Genomic DNA, 15,051 nt, shown 5'->3' with positions numbered 1-15,051 from the left:
TTTTGAAGGATTCAAAAGGTGACAAATATTTTAATCTGATCTCTTAAGAATTTGTGTCTAATAATGGTTAATATGCCGTTAGAGATGTTGGAAAAATGGCTCACATTTAGTATGCAAGTGAAGGAGTGAGCGACCGGTCGCAAGGTTTGGGCGACCGGTCGTTTTTACACAGATTCGAAGTCTGGAGCAAATGCATGGGGTGACCGGTCGCTAGTTCTTTGCGACCGGTCCCAGGAAGCATGAGCGACCGGTCGTGTGCCATTTGCGACCGGTCGTAAAGAAACAGAATCGAAACTGAAGCCTCAGTCCAAAAGCGACCGGTCGCCGGTCGTCCCAGTTGTGCTGTGACGATTTCTTACGTGTTTTCAACTGTGTTTTCAAGGGCTATCGCTTTCCACAAGATTTCAGAGGCTTAGTGGGTCACTTCTGAGTTAAATGAAGGTTGACTACCTGCTGGATAGTTGGGAGAGCACTCATGGCTAATTGGTTATCTTATTTTGAATAATCTCCTCTCCATTTTCTGGTTTTATGGAGGTGGCTGAGTGGGATTGTATTACCTACTTGATCTGACCCTTAGTCTAAGTGGTGACTAAAAGGAAAGAACGTGGAGGACAAGCTGATATCTTATCTCTTGTCCATTGGCTTGTGTAGGTAATGGGGTGAAGTAAGATAACACAAGAAGAGAAAACAAGTTGAATAAGAGGAAGTGGCTGAAGCAGAAACTAGGTGTGGTTAATCTCAAGTTGGTCAAGTAGCTGGGTGCTATTGTGTTCAAAGGAGGTTAACTCACCAAGGGAGAATGTGAGGGAGAGCAATCAGTTCAAGTTAGGAGCTGAGTTGGGGTCTTGAGAGTCTAGACACCAAGGAGGGAAACACCAAGGGTTGTGAGAGTGTTCACAAGTGCATCAAAGTGTTGAGCAAGGGGTGTGAGAGAAAAGAGAGCTTGGGGAGAGAATAGAGTTCTAAGGGGGTTTTTCTGTGTAAAACCAAAAGTTGTAACTTATTCTTTCATGAAGTGAATTTCTCAAGGGGATCACCAAGAGGATGTAGGCAATTGCTGAACCTCTATAAATTCTTGTGTCACTTTGTGCTTGGTTGTTGTCTCAAGTGTGTGTGTGTGATTCATCCATCATTGTGTGTGTCACAAAGTCCATCAACAACAAGATCATTAGGGGAGTGAGTGAAAGTGTTTGTCCATTTTTCACAACAAGTGGTATCAGAGCTGTGTTGTAGCAGCAAGGTTGCTAGTGTGTTGAAGATGGCAAGTGACAAGGAAGCTGAAGGTGGAAGTAGCTCTATGCATCAGAGGCTACCACAATCTGTCAGCATGAAGGTGGAGTTGAAGCCTTTCACAGGGAAGGAGAACTTCACACTTTGGCAAAGGAGGATGAAGTCAGCCCTTACACAACAAAATCTCAGTGTTGTCTTGGAAGGCAAAGAGAAGAAGCCGGTTACCATGACAGATGCGGAGTGGGGTGTGCTAGATGAGTTGGCTAGAGGAGCCATCGAGAACTTCATCTCCGATGAGGTGCTCATCAACGTGATGAAGGACACAGCGCATCAAACATGGGAGAAGCTCGAAGAGATGTTTGCAGGGAAGTCGCTATCCAACAAGCTCTTCCTCAAGGAGGAACTCCTAAATCTTCGGATGGCGGAGGAAGGAAATCTAATGGAGCATTTGAGCAGCTTCAATAGATGTGTTGCTGACTTGCAAAGAATGGATGTGTTGTATAATACGGAGGATAAGGCACTCATGTTTCTAACATCCTTGCCTCCGTCTTATAAGCATTTCCGAACTACACTTATGTTCGGGAAGAGTACTTTGAATTTTGAGGAGGTGGTACAAGATGTGATGTCGCATCACAGGATGTCTCAACGTTCGGAGGAGAACTCTCAAGATGCTGGTTTGTTCGCAAGGAGTCGTTCAAGCAAGCAAGAAGGCAAGGGCAGCAAAAGGAATACTAAGTCCAAGGACAATGAAGGGTGCTTCGAGTGTGGATCTATGGATCATTGGAGACGAGATTGTCCGGTATGGAAGGAGAAGCTGAACAAGATGAAGAAAGCTGGAAGTTCAGCCCACGTGTGTGATGAGGACACATGTGATGAACTCTTGACGGTTACGGATGAAAGTAACGGGGAAGTCATGGCAAGTTCTTCGTGTAAGGATTGTTCCTCAAGTTGGATTTTAGATTCCGGGTGCTCATATCATGTGTGTGCAAATAAGTTGATGTTTGACACATATGAGGATAAGGATGCATGCAAGATTATGTTGGGAGACAAAACTACATGTGAAGTTTTGGGCATAGGGACTGTGAAGATCAAGTTGCAAGGTGGTGAAGTTTGGACTCTTAGTGAGGTAAGGTTTGTACCTGCACTAAGAACGAATCTAGTCTTTCTTGGTTCTTTGGATAGAGAAGGTTGCTCTTACAAGGCCAAAGGAGGGAAGCTCATGGTCACACAAGGTTCTGTGGTGGTTATGAAGGGGGAGATTCAACCAAACAACACATACAAGCTCTTGGGTGGTGCAGAGATTTGTACCAAGGAAGAGCAAGCAACAAGTCTTAATGTCAAGGAGCCGGTCCAACATGATGTAGCTGCAAGTGTGCTCAAGAGAAGTTGGGCAAGGATGGTTAGTCAAGGTTGTGTGACTAACAATTCATCATCAAAGGTGCTTGATTTCAAAGCTGCAGAAAGTGAAGTCAAGACAAGGAATGATGGGAAGGATGTTGTTGAAGAGAAGCTTCTTGCCAAGGTGGTCATGGAAGGGACTCCATTTGAGGTGGAGCTTGACACAAGGGCTGAAGAAGGAGGGCAACAACAACAAACTCACAAAGGGGTTCTACTTGAGGTGGAGCCATCATCAATTGCAAGGTCCGAGCCCAAGGAATCCATCAAACCGTCCCTAGGTTTTGGATGGATGGACCAAGAAGTTCCAGCCACGTTTCGGAGTGCTATAGGGAGCATGAAGCGGGAAAGTTGGAGAGGTGCATTGATGAAAAGAAATGTGTTCTTAAGTCCAAGAGCAAGGAGTGCTAAGTGGGGATTTAGTGAACAAAGGTTTGGTATGTGGTTTGCATATCAAGGGAAGTCCAAGATTCAAGGTTCCAAGGAGGCAAGGAGCAACGAATTTGGCAAGGGGGAACTCTTTTCTGCACAAGAGGTCCAGGTTACTCAAGTTTAGGCTTGGGTGGAGCACCTTCCACCAAAGGTGCATTGAGGCAAGAGGTGTATTGCCATGGTGGAGCTCTTGGAAATTACTAGAACGATTTCTAAGAGGTTGAAGAGGTTCTAGAGGTCAACAATGGTTCATGGGGTGATTAAATGGTTCGCCAAGGTGGAGATTGTTGGAAAAATGGCTCACATTTAGTATGCAAGTGAAGGAGTGAGCGACTGGTCGCAAGGTTTGGGCGACCGGTCGTTTTTACACAGATTCGAAGTCTGGAGCAAATGCATGGGGCGACCGGTCGCTAGTTCTTTGCGACCGGTCCCAGGAAGCATGAGCGACCGGTCGCGTGCCATTTGCGACCGGTCGTAAAGAAACAGAATCGAAACTGAAGCCTCAGTCCAAAAGCGACCGGTCGCCGGTCGTCCCAGTTGTACTGTGACGATTTCTTACGTGTTTTCAACTGTGTTTTCAAGGGCTATCGCTTTCCACAAGATTTCAGAGGCTTAGTGGGTCACTTCTGAGTTAAATGAAGGTTGACTACCTGCTGGATAGTTGGGAGAGCACTCATGGCTAATTGGTTATCTTATTTTGAATAATCTCCTCTCCATTTTCTGGTTTTATGGAGGTGGCTGAGTGGGATTGTATTACCTACTTGATCTGACCCTTAGTCTAAGTGGTGACTAAAAGGAAAGAACGTGGAGGACAAGCTGATATCTTATCTCTTGTCCATTGGCTTGTGTAGGTAATGGGGTGAAGTAAGATAACACAAGAAGAGAAAACAAGTTGAATAAGAGGAAGTGGCTGAAGCAGAAACTAGGTGTGGTTAATCTCAAGTTGGTCAAGTAGCTGGGTGCTATTGTGTTCAAAGGAGGTTAACTCACCAAGGGAGAACGTGAGGGAGAGCAATCAGTTCAAGTTAGGAGCTGAGTTGGGGTCTTGAGAGTCTAGACACCAAGGAGGGAAACACCAAGGGTTGTGAGAGTGTCTTAGTTAATTGGCAAAACTTCTTATAAGAAGATGGAGTCCAAAATAGTAAAGTAGCCACTTACAGTTCCAACAATGAGGCACTCATCACCTATTTCCAGTCCAGGCAAGGGATATGACTTACAAATTATTATTTTATTTATTTTGGAACTGCAGAATTGGTTATACTTCAAGTCTTCTTTTAAGTTTAATAAAATTGGTAATATATTTAAGTGTTATTTTTGGGTGTCCAATTCTTTCCTAAGAAGTTAAGAGTATATATCTTCGCAACATCGTAATTGTAGCACAGTTTTGAAGCTCCGTTACATAAGCGATCAGAAAGTTCAAGAGCGTCCATGAGTTTTCCTTCATCTATCAATCTGTTAAATGACAGCAATCAGTGACTGGAAATAGTAATGCCACCTTCAATTGTAAGCATGATGACAAAATTATCTGAAAAGCAAATAACAGGAGAACAGAATTGCAGCCAATAACACACCCTCCCTTCCCTTAAAAAAAAGATGCAATTCCAGATAACTATGCTCTCCAAAACCAGATAATTTATGCATAAAAGTCCATTGAAACTAAAGAATATTTCTCCTAAATTTCCTTATTTTTTAACAGTCTTCTGTCAGTCCATTGCTTTTTCAGCACTAGAACCAGTCATACTATCATGCTTTCTTTCTAGTGGAAGATCTCCGAGTATGAATCTTAGTTGGTCATACAATTCGAAAAATTGACTTAGCAATGTGAGTCCCACCTTAGAATTTAAAGTAAATATGCCAGAATGTATAGCAAACATTCATACAGAACACCGGAAGAAGATAACAATAGAAGTCAACTGAAGAAGTGATCAAGTAATTGTCCATTTGAATGAATTTTGAAACCAGACACGGCTGTGCAGCTTTCTCATACGGTTCTCTTTTTTTTGCAATAAAAAGAAAGGAAAATTTAAGTGTCAAGCTCCGCAACATCAGATTTTACAGAATCATCCCAAGGTTCAGTAGCTGCGCCATCTTGCTCACTGGCGTATGGTAAAGCTGTTGAAACACTGCTGCTACCAACAATGTCATCAACTTCTGACTCAGTATCACTATCAATCTCACGTAGTCTCTTGATCCACCGTCACCATCAGGTGCCTGCAGCAATCCACTGTCCAAGGAGCTCGATATAGACTTAACGTTTATATCAACTATCGTTTTGACCATACCATCAAGTTCCCATGATCTCAGGATGTTTACATGCCTTTGGCAATCTTAAAGACTATTGACCTACGACAAAAGAAAAATCTATTCATCGTGCTGATCAAACCCACACTTGGTAAACAAATTTGAAATTCCAAGGACCTGTTAGCCCTCGGCAAAAGTGAAGTAATCAAGTTGACGGCGTGCAAAAACAGAACAGAATGTGCAAATTCTGAAAAAGAGTTGAACATAATTAAATTAAAAGATGCCATTGGCATCAATATGTTCGAAATGAGTTGCCTTAGGGCAAGTACATAAAATAAATGGTAAAATACAGATCAAACAAATTTAAACAGCAGCTTCTTCACTAGCGCCATCCTCGGCAGCAACATCATCAGAAGCAGCACCCTCGACAGCAGCACCATCATAGGCATCCTCCCCTTCGTAATCTTCAATCATCTCTTCGATGATGCCTTCTGGAAGAGGTGGAGGATCGGCAGCAAAGTTCAAGTTCAGCTTCTGTCCAGGATTGAACCGTTTGAAACAGTAGAGAAGATCAGTCATCTCCAAGCCCACCTAGTGGTCCAGAATGGCGGTGAACTCTTCAGACGAATGGTATTCTCTCACCGCCTCCCGAATAGCAGCTTCAATTTCAGATGCCTTTGCCCGCTCAGACTCCTCCATAGCTACCTGAACTGCTTCCTTGGCCCCTTCAGCGTCCTTCGTTGCCCGGATTGCCGCTTCCAAATTCACCCTCATTTCGGCAAGTTTGGCTTCGGAAGCCTTTACTTTCTGTTCAGTAGCCTCCTTGTCTTTGAAGAGATTGGCATGGTCCTGGAGACCCTTGCCAGCCTCGGCAACCTTGGCACGACCATCTTCGTACATCTTTTTTGTGCGCTCTTCAGCTGTGATGGCCCTCTTCATGCACAGCCACATGTCTATGGATGCCTGAAACATAAAGCCACCAGTCAAAAGAGTATAGTAGCGAACATGGACTAGATTAGGAGTAAAGGGCACTTACCGAGGATAGAAGATGGAAGGCATGCCCAGCCTCCTCTCGAAGGAGCCTCCTCGGTAGCTCCACTATCTCCAACAGTTCCATTTGCAAACCGAGTATCATGTGGTTCGCAAACTGAACCATCTTCGACGGGCAGGCAATGTTTATGGGTTTGTTTGGTCCCTCCTCGTCCTCGGCAGCAAAGATGGCCCTTGGTTGCTCGGAATCCCGTCTGCGCTTGGGCACTGGGCCGGCCTCCAGATCAACTGTCATCGGCCATTTCCCAAACCCCCTGGAAGAAGCGGCCTCAACGCCTTGCTCGCGCCTAGTGACAGAATCAGCTTTCTGCACTCGCCTGAGCGCAGGTTCGGCGCTCAGCTGCCTCCGCTGATCGGCGAGGGTCTGGTCTTCCGGATCAACCTCCCTTGCCTGAACTGGGGTAGCTTCCGATTGCCGCCTCTGTTTCTTTGACTTCATACCCATCATGAGGCGCCTCTTGGAGGATTCTGTCTCAGCAGAATTCCTGGCATCAGTCACTATTCAAACAGGCAGATTCGGTAAGCCAATAGATTTACCAAAAGAATTTAAAAGGTTTAGCAAGTACACTTACTCTCGGCAGGGTCAACGAGGCGGGCTCTGATCAAATTCTTGGTGAAAAGGAAGTCAGGGTATATCCTGTCCACGGCAGGAACTTTCAGTCTCACCTTATCAATCTGCCGAATCTCGGACTAGGTAGGAGTTGGCTGCTTCAATTTGCTTGCAAAAACGAGACGAAATGATTAGAATTGATCGGCTAGATAACCTACCGAAAACATGCCAAATGACCTATCGACCATTTGCAAGGTCATAGGAATGCAGAAGTGGACAGGCCTGTTCGATGACGATTCCCAGTCGCCGGACAAGAGTACCTGCCGATTCTTCCACGACTTCTAAGACGTATGAACGCCCTTACTGAAATGACCGCGCTCGGAAGCCCTAAGGCAGTTAGCCTATACCCAGCCTCGGTGCCCAGCGTACTTGGATTTGGTGACGCTGTACAGATAGTAGAACTGTTCATAGGTTGGCTCTCCTTCCTCAACAAGGCCAAAAGCAACGATCACCCCCATCAAGGCCACCAAGAAATTGGAATTGTACTGGCCTGGAGCGTATCCTTGTTGGAGAATGTCCGTAAAAAAGATGACCTCATCATCCTCAGGATTGCTCAGTGATTTGGTAGGACTTGGGATCCTCATCCTTACCGAATCAGGGATCCGATATTCAACACGAAGCTTGGATATCTCCCGAACGGTAATCTTGTTGGGCTCCAGGTAATCTATGCCTAACAAATATTCCTTCGGCACCCCTATGGGTATCCTAGGGTTCCCCCGATGAACTATGGTTTCCCTCGGTTGGGAAGAAGGCTCGGCAGTAACCTTTCCATGGCCTGACGTGAAGGTCTCCAATTGATGACTGGTGTGCTGATCCGGCACCCAAGTGTCTCTCATCTGGAACTCGCAGTGCTAGTTCGCATCGGCACGTCTAGCGTCACTATACACCACAGCCAACGGTATTGGTTGACTGGTCATGAACCCTTTTCCTACTTCGTAAGTGGGAACGGAACTAGTCCTCTCACCGATAACCTCAACATCGGTATCTCCACCATTCTCGGCATCAAGACTCAAGGTCTCGCTGCTGGAATCCCCTTGATCGTTCGATGACTCGCCATCGAACGTGTTGGGTTCTCTCTCGAATGGAGACTCGCTATCAGACATCTACACAAAGAAAAAGGAAACTAAGGGCCAGGCAGAAGACTAGTCTACCGATACCTACATCACTACCTATGGTGACTAGACTACAGAACAAAACCCCCCTTGCATAAAGTTCAGTCTAGTTCATGCCAAGGAAGGACGTTGACAGAATAAGAAAAAGTATGCGATGGGATGCCGAAAGTACCTTGTCTCAAACTGTAGGCGTAAAGAAATATCCTTGGTTGCCGATTGACCTCACCGGGAATCGCCTTGGTTACCGATTGGACTCGCCAGAAATCGCCTTGGTCACTGATTGATGTCGCTGGAAATTGCCTGGACAGAGCTCTCGCTTCTCTCTCACAAACACAAGTGAGGCTCTCATCCGGAGTCGACCCTATTTATAGGGCGAGGAAGAGGAACGGTACGCCTCGAGAAACCAAATGGCGCATTAATGGCTCTGCTCCACATGCGCAGGCACGACATGTGTCGCCCGTTAGATGGTCGTTCCGACAGCACGCGGGGCACAGAAGATGAAGCGTCACTCTATCCCATTGCTTCCCCTCCCCAGCACTTGTTCCTTGATTGGGAGCCCAGAACTTGCCAAGTTGACAATCAATCAGAAAGGCCTGTTCGGTCCTCATTCCCATGTGGCGTCTACTATCGAACTGTAATCTTCGAAGTAGCGACCCTTGAGTTCTCAAGAATATGCTTTCGAACGAAGAGGCACTGGAAGACAAGAACCGGGCACCAGCCTTTGCTAAATCACCGAACGGCAGAACGACGTTTGGATTACCGAAGAAAGTATCAAGTCATCGTCTGAGATTCTCAGACGAGAACTTGGGGGACTCCTGTTTATACCAAAATGAACAGCCTATAGGAACAAGACATGTGGACAAGGTAAGGCTTGGTCATGGTAGCCTTCGGCACCTGGCCTACCGATCCTGCGATTAGGGCAATCCCCTTCTCCGAGACACATGGCATGCTTACGACCGACGTCTATAGTCCCACATCGAAATTCTAAACAATATGCACACCTCCCAAGGCCTATAAAAGAGGGCAACAATCCCGAAATAAAGGTAATCAGAACTCACGGCATACATGCCTATTGATCTGTCAGTTTAATTTACTAAATTTGAACTTACTTAAGCATCGGAGAGCCTTCGGCCGGTACCACACCGGTGCCCTAGGTTTTACCGAGCGTTTCTCGTCTTGCATATCACACGGTCTAACAAGGCCCAAAGCATTCCGAAGGCCCAACATCACTAAGTTGAGCCCAAAAGTGCCGAACCACTTTTTCACACCAACAGGTTGCTTCCATCAAGATATGAAACAAATGGCCACGAGAGGTCTCTAATATACTTTGGCCTAACATAATTGAGGCAGAAAAGTGAAAAGTTGTTACTATCTTTGCTGATGAATTTCAAAGTTCTTAGAGTCTTGAAGGTTGAAGATATGAAAGTAGAAGTAGAGTTGCCAAGTGAAATTGGAAATATCATCCACCTAAGGTTTCTAAGTGTGACGGGTAGCCAAATGAAAAGGTTTCCATCATCCCTAGGTAATTTGATATGCTGGCAAACTCTTGATTGTCGTGTTAAAAAAAGTCACATGGTCATCCCAAATGTGATATGGAATATGAAACACTTAAGACATATATATTTACCTATCCATTACACAGCAATAGGTAACTTGAAGCTAGACACTCTTGGTCATTTACAGACCTTAGATGTGCTTTCAACTGAGTATTGTGATTTGATAGATGTTGCTGGATTAACCAATCTTAGAAAACTGAACATAAAACTGGCAAGCTCCGTGGAAAATCTGGAGGAAATTTTGCAATCTGCAGGCAGCATGCTAAACCATATCCGGTCTCTATTTGTATACATTGATTATAACTCTGCAAGGAAGAGTAGTTTTGAGGAGAAGGTTAGGCAAATAGTATCAAGTTGTCGGCATATATACAAATTGAAGCTGTTTGGGCCAACCGCAGAATTACCAGAAGAGCTCCACAACTATCCAAACCTCGCCAAGTTACAATTGCGTAGGTATGGTCTCAAGGAGGACCAAATGGGAATACTAGGGAAGATACCAAACCTGACAACTTTGCGCCTCATAAATGAAGCTTTTGAGGAGAACACAAAGATACTGGTTTTCTCCAAAGGAGGCTTTCCTTTTTCTTTTTGTTTATGGCATGCACGAAATAACAGAGTGGAGGGTAGAGGAAGGAGCCATGCCTAGTCTCTGTCGATTGCACATTGAATATTGTAGGGGATTGACGACACTTCTAGATGGGCTAAGATATCTTACTAATCTCAGGGAATTAACCATTACAGGGATGCCTAAAGAACTCCACAGTAGGATTCAGGAAGATGGAGAGGATTTCTGTAAAATTCAACATGTACCTTCCCTTGTAATTGGAGAAGCATACTGATGTGCAACGAATAGGTAATTGCTTAATTTCAAATAGTTGGCTGCGCAAATCTCACGGCCTGGGGTTCCGGGCCGAGGGGATGTGCGTTAACACGTGACTTCGTGCTTTTGGATGCGGTGCGGTTGTGCGTGGGCGTGCCAGCACGGTCTACCGTGCGTCGAGATGTTGATGTGGATAGAATGGTCAAGTGGTGCGCCTGTTTGAACTCATCTTCTAATCAAACGATTGTAGCCGAGAGAGGAACTGATCTCGGTTGTAAGGTTCACGGCCTGAGCTACAAGGCCGTTTAGGGGTGGTGCTGATGGTGGGTTTTGGGCAGTGCTTCAGCGTGCTGCTCAGTGAGCGGCGGTCGTATGATATATGGGGTGAATGAATGAGTAACAGAGATGGTGCTCCAGCACCTTGAAAATCAAGGGTTGTATGATATATTGATGAATGGATTTTCCTTACAAACTAACACTACTCAGAGGAAAGCAAGTAAAGATATTGAAAGTGCATTACAGGAAAATATAATTTGCTCCGTGAAAGGCTTTTGTTTGATGTTTGAACCCTGTGAATGTAGCTTGAGCCTTGTATTTATAGGAAGAGTTCTTGGAGGAGTAATCGAGGCTAAAAATCTGCATGGTGGAGCCTGATTAGAGCAAGTGGGTAGTCCAATCGACATTTGGGATCGTGAAGCATGGTGGTGTGACCCCGTAAATCCCGGTGAATCTCGGCCGCCGCCCTGATCGTGGGTTCTGCGCTTCTGGCCGTGGAGACGCTTTTATTGTGTCTGATAGTTGGTGACCCAATCTCTCAAACTGCAAGAATTCTTGCGAGAATGTCTGCGTCTAATCACTCTGATTCCTATCACCAAATCCTGACTTCAATCACTTCCCACCTTCCCTCGTGCATTAAATGCTTATTCGTGGTCAGTGGGTTTGCTACCATAAACAGAGGCATTGCTTCATTAAATGAAACGTGGGACCCTGCTGCCACTTGATGATCTGACCTTAGTGCTTTTGGCCGTGATTTTGTTCGGCCTTGGCCTCGGCCTATAGTCAAGGCCGAGATGATCATGCCTTCACAACTTTTCCTTTGCTTTTTAGGAAGGCCAGACATCTTGGCGAAACGCCGCATTTTAGCCTCACGAGCGAGTGTTAGGGCCGAGAAAAGGGGCTCCTTCGGTCAGTTCTTGGCCGTGGTTTATTAGGCACAAACACAAATGGTAGATTAATTCTTGTTGTTCTTCATTTTGCATCACTATATTACCTGTTCCTTTACTTATTTATTTTTCTTTCCCTTCTTGTTTATTATTTTGTTTCTTGTTAACAACAATTTAGAAAGCCAGAGTCCATCAACAATTGGATTTTCTTCATAGTTGGTCATGTTAACAAGTTATCTCTTGTTCTTATAGTAAAAATGCTAAGGTTCAAGTATGGCAAAAGTGCTGAATTTGTGTTATGGTAGCTGCAGCTGGGACTTGACATTGATAAAGTATGCCGAGTGAGCGAATGTGTGAAACTGAACTTACTAGGACAGGAAAGAAATGCCACAATTTGTTTGATTCTCTGTGAAAAGATGATCCAAGAACCTACCTAGTGTACACAGTTTTCTTGCCTCAGAGAAGGCTGACAGGGTGAAGCAGTCTTTTCCTCAGCTTTTATTGTACCTACTAGGATTTAGGAAGTAGGAATTTACTTTTTGTTGTGCTTTGCAGTAATTGAAATACTTTGTAATGGATTTTGCTTGGTTTTGCTGTGATTGTTTGGTTGATAGTGTTCTTTTTATTGTCATTTAGACTTCTGTTTTTGTGTTAGTACAACTGTCAGTTTTGAAAGCAAAAAGTTCAACTGCATTCCAAATTATATTTTGGAGGGATTATTGCATAGTAAGAGTGTTGGAAGTTTGAAAGCAAATTATCCCACATCGGAGGAAACAATGGTTCACATGCTTTAGAAGCATGATACTTTGACACTAATGGGCTGATGGGCTTGGTAGTGAAGGCTATACATGGTTGGCTTGATTAATAATATTTAGTTAATCAACATCTGCTGTCATCGTTTCATTGTGGCTGCAACATCTGCTGTTTTCGATTTTTTTTATTTGGGCCTGCGAAACTGTCTTCACTTTTTCGTTCTGAATTCAACCATATAAAGAATGTCAAATTCGGCCAAGTAGTTTTTGAAATACGTCAAATTCTTCGCATTGGGTTAAAAACTGCATTTGAAAAAAAAAAATTGTGAATCACTGTACCCACCCACTTTGCGTGGTGCGTTGTTAGTTGTTGGGTTTCTTTTTCAACTTTTGCTTTTATTTAACTAGTTTGTGTTGTTTAATGCATTTAAATTTTTTTTTTTTTTTTTTTTGGTAAGCTGGGTGGGGACAAGCCCCCAAAGCAGAAGCAATTACAAAATAGAAACTAGACGCATCTTACAGACACCTAACAAGTCATCAAGTACAGCTGGAGTGATCCAAGCAGGGGGCTCGTCCAGTTCGCAGTAGTCTAAGTCCAAGTTATAGCTCCAGTTTGCCAGTCCATCAGCAACAGAGTTTTGTTCCCTATAGATGTGGTTGAGTTCAATATTCCCAATCTGCCTCATGAGGCTAAGACAACCAGAAAGTAAACCAGCAAGGGGGTTATCCTGAGGGAAGTCAGATTTCTTCAATAGATTAACAGCAACAGAGGAGTCCATCTCAATGATGAGATGAGAGAGCCTTTTCTGTAGAGCCAATTTAATGCCAAAGAAGAGCCCCCACAGTTCCGCTTCTAACACCTGGCCTGTTCCTAAGTTTATTGCAAAACCAGCAGTCCAATCTCCGTTTGAGTTTCTGATGACTCCCCCAGCACCAATAGTTCCTGAGGCAGTTCTCCTAGAACCATCAATGTTCAGTTTAAACCAACCATCTCTAGGAGGTACCCAAGACAGCATAAGATGCAATTTGGGAACCTTACTGGCGGTACAGGAGGCCTTGACCCACTCAGTAGCAGCAGTAATAATAGTATCCTTTGGCAAAGAAGGCGCATCTTCGTTCGAGTTAAAAATGTGGATATTTCTCCATTTCCAGATAAACCAACAGGAGAAAACAAAAACAATATTCCAAGGCAAATTCCTATGCCAAAAGGCCCTGGAGCACAAATTATTCAAAATCCAAGTTTGAAGGTTCGTGGAGAAGAAAGAGATAGTCTGGTTAGGCTTCAATAAGTAGCCCCAAACTTGTTTGGCCTTTGAACAGTCCCTGAGGATGTGGGTCACAGACTCAACCGTTTCACCACAAGCCAGGCAGGCAGGATCACTAGCAAGGTGACGTTTAACCCTCTGCTCATTAGTTAATATTTTTTCTTGGTAGGCCAGCCAAAAGAAATATTGCAGTTTAGGGGGGATTTTCATCTTCCACAGTACCTTCCACCAAGGATTACGCCAGTCAAGACCATTGAAGAGCAGATTGTAGGCAGAATTTACAGTGAAAGTTCCATCAGAAGTGCATCGCCATATCTGGCGGTCCTGAAGGGTCCCACTAAAGCTCACAGAGAGATTGATAATTTTATGGACAATAGCCTCGGGTAGAGCATTGCGAAGCTTGTCCACATCCCACCAACCATCTTTGAAGAAACTTGAAACAGTAGAGTCAACATCAGTGGGCGGTAGGACCGTCTCGTGGTGCATTAAGGGTGCCTCAGAAACCCAATTATCTTTCCAGAATTTCACTGTTTCACCTCTTCCAAGTCTCCACGTCATACCTTTCCCCAACAAATCAGCCCCAAACAGAACACTTTTCCAGGTCGAAGAAACATCCTGTCTCATCTTCAAAGAAGGCTCAAGAATGGATTGGCCTTTGAGGTACTTCTTCTCGAAGATCTTGGTCCAGAGGCCCTCATCTTTACAATGCAGTCTCCAGCCAATTTTAGCGAGAAGGGCTTGGTTCATATCATGGGTTCTTTTGAAACCCAGGCCTCCTTTGCTCTTAGGCCTGCAAGCGAGGTTCCATTGACACAAGTGGATCTTCTGCTTTTTATCACCACCCCCCCAAAAGAAATTACGGTTTAGACGATCAAGCTCCTCACACACGCTAATAGGGAGCTTCACAGTTTGCATAGTATACACCGGGAGAGCAGAGGTGACAGCCTGAATTAAAGTAGCTCTTCCTGCCAGGGACAAAAGATTGCCTTTCCAACCGGCAAGTCTAGCATGCACCTTGCTAATCAAACTGGCATAAGTAGATTTGTTAATTCTGGAATGTAAAAGGGGCATACCCAGGTATCTCCCTAGATTATCAGTGAGGGGAGAGCCACAAATATAACTTATCTCCTGGGCAACCTCCTTGCGGGTATTAGGAGAGCAGAAGATTGCAGACTTATCAAAATTAACAGTTTGGCCCGAAGCATCACAGAATAACTCAATACACTTTTTCATCACTCTGGCTTGGTGAGGGTTGGCTTCAGCAAAGAGAATCAAGTCATCCGCAAAGAAGAGGTGAGAGACAGCAGGTCCAGCATTAGAACATTTAACAGGTCTGCAGCTTTTCTTGTTAACAGCCTCAAGAATTATATGGGATAATTTTTCAATGCAGAGAACAAAGAGATAAGGAGACAGAGGGTCTCCTTG

At 44.5% G+C, this 15,051-nt stretch overlaps 1 protein-coding gene across 1 annotated transcript; it reads left to right on the top strand.

Annotated features, from left to right (window-relative positions):
- Positions 1-9,450: 9,450 nt before the first annotated feature.
- LOC148297151 (putative disease resistance protein At1g50180) lies at positions 9,451-10,344 on the top strand. The gene is made up of 3 exons (XM_088247123.1): positions 9,451-9,592; positions 9,713-10,182; positions 10,303-10,344. The coding sequence occupies exons 1-3, from the start codon at positions 9,451-9,453 to the stop codon at positions 10,342-10,344; spliced, it is 654 nt and encodes a 217-aa protein (XP_088103249.1).
- The last annotated feature ends 4,707 nt before the right edge of the window (positions 10,345-15,051 follow it).

The sequence above is a fragment of the Prunus avium genome, chromosome 1, assembly GCF_965620075.1.
Source record: "Prunus avium chromosome 1, drPruAviu1.hap1.1, whole genome shotgun sequence".
Lineage (NCBI taxonomy): Eukaryota > Viridiplantae > Streptophyta > Magnoliopsida > Rosales > Rosaceae > Prunus > Prunus avium.
This window is presented reverse-complemented; position numbering and strand designations above follow the sequence as displayed.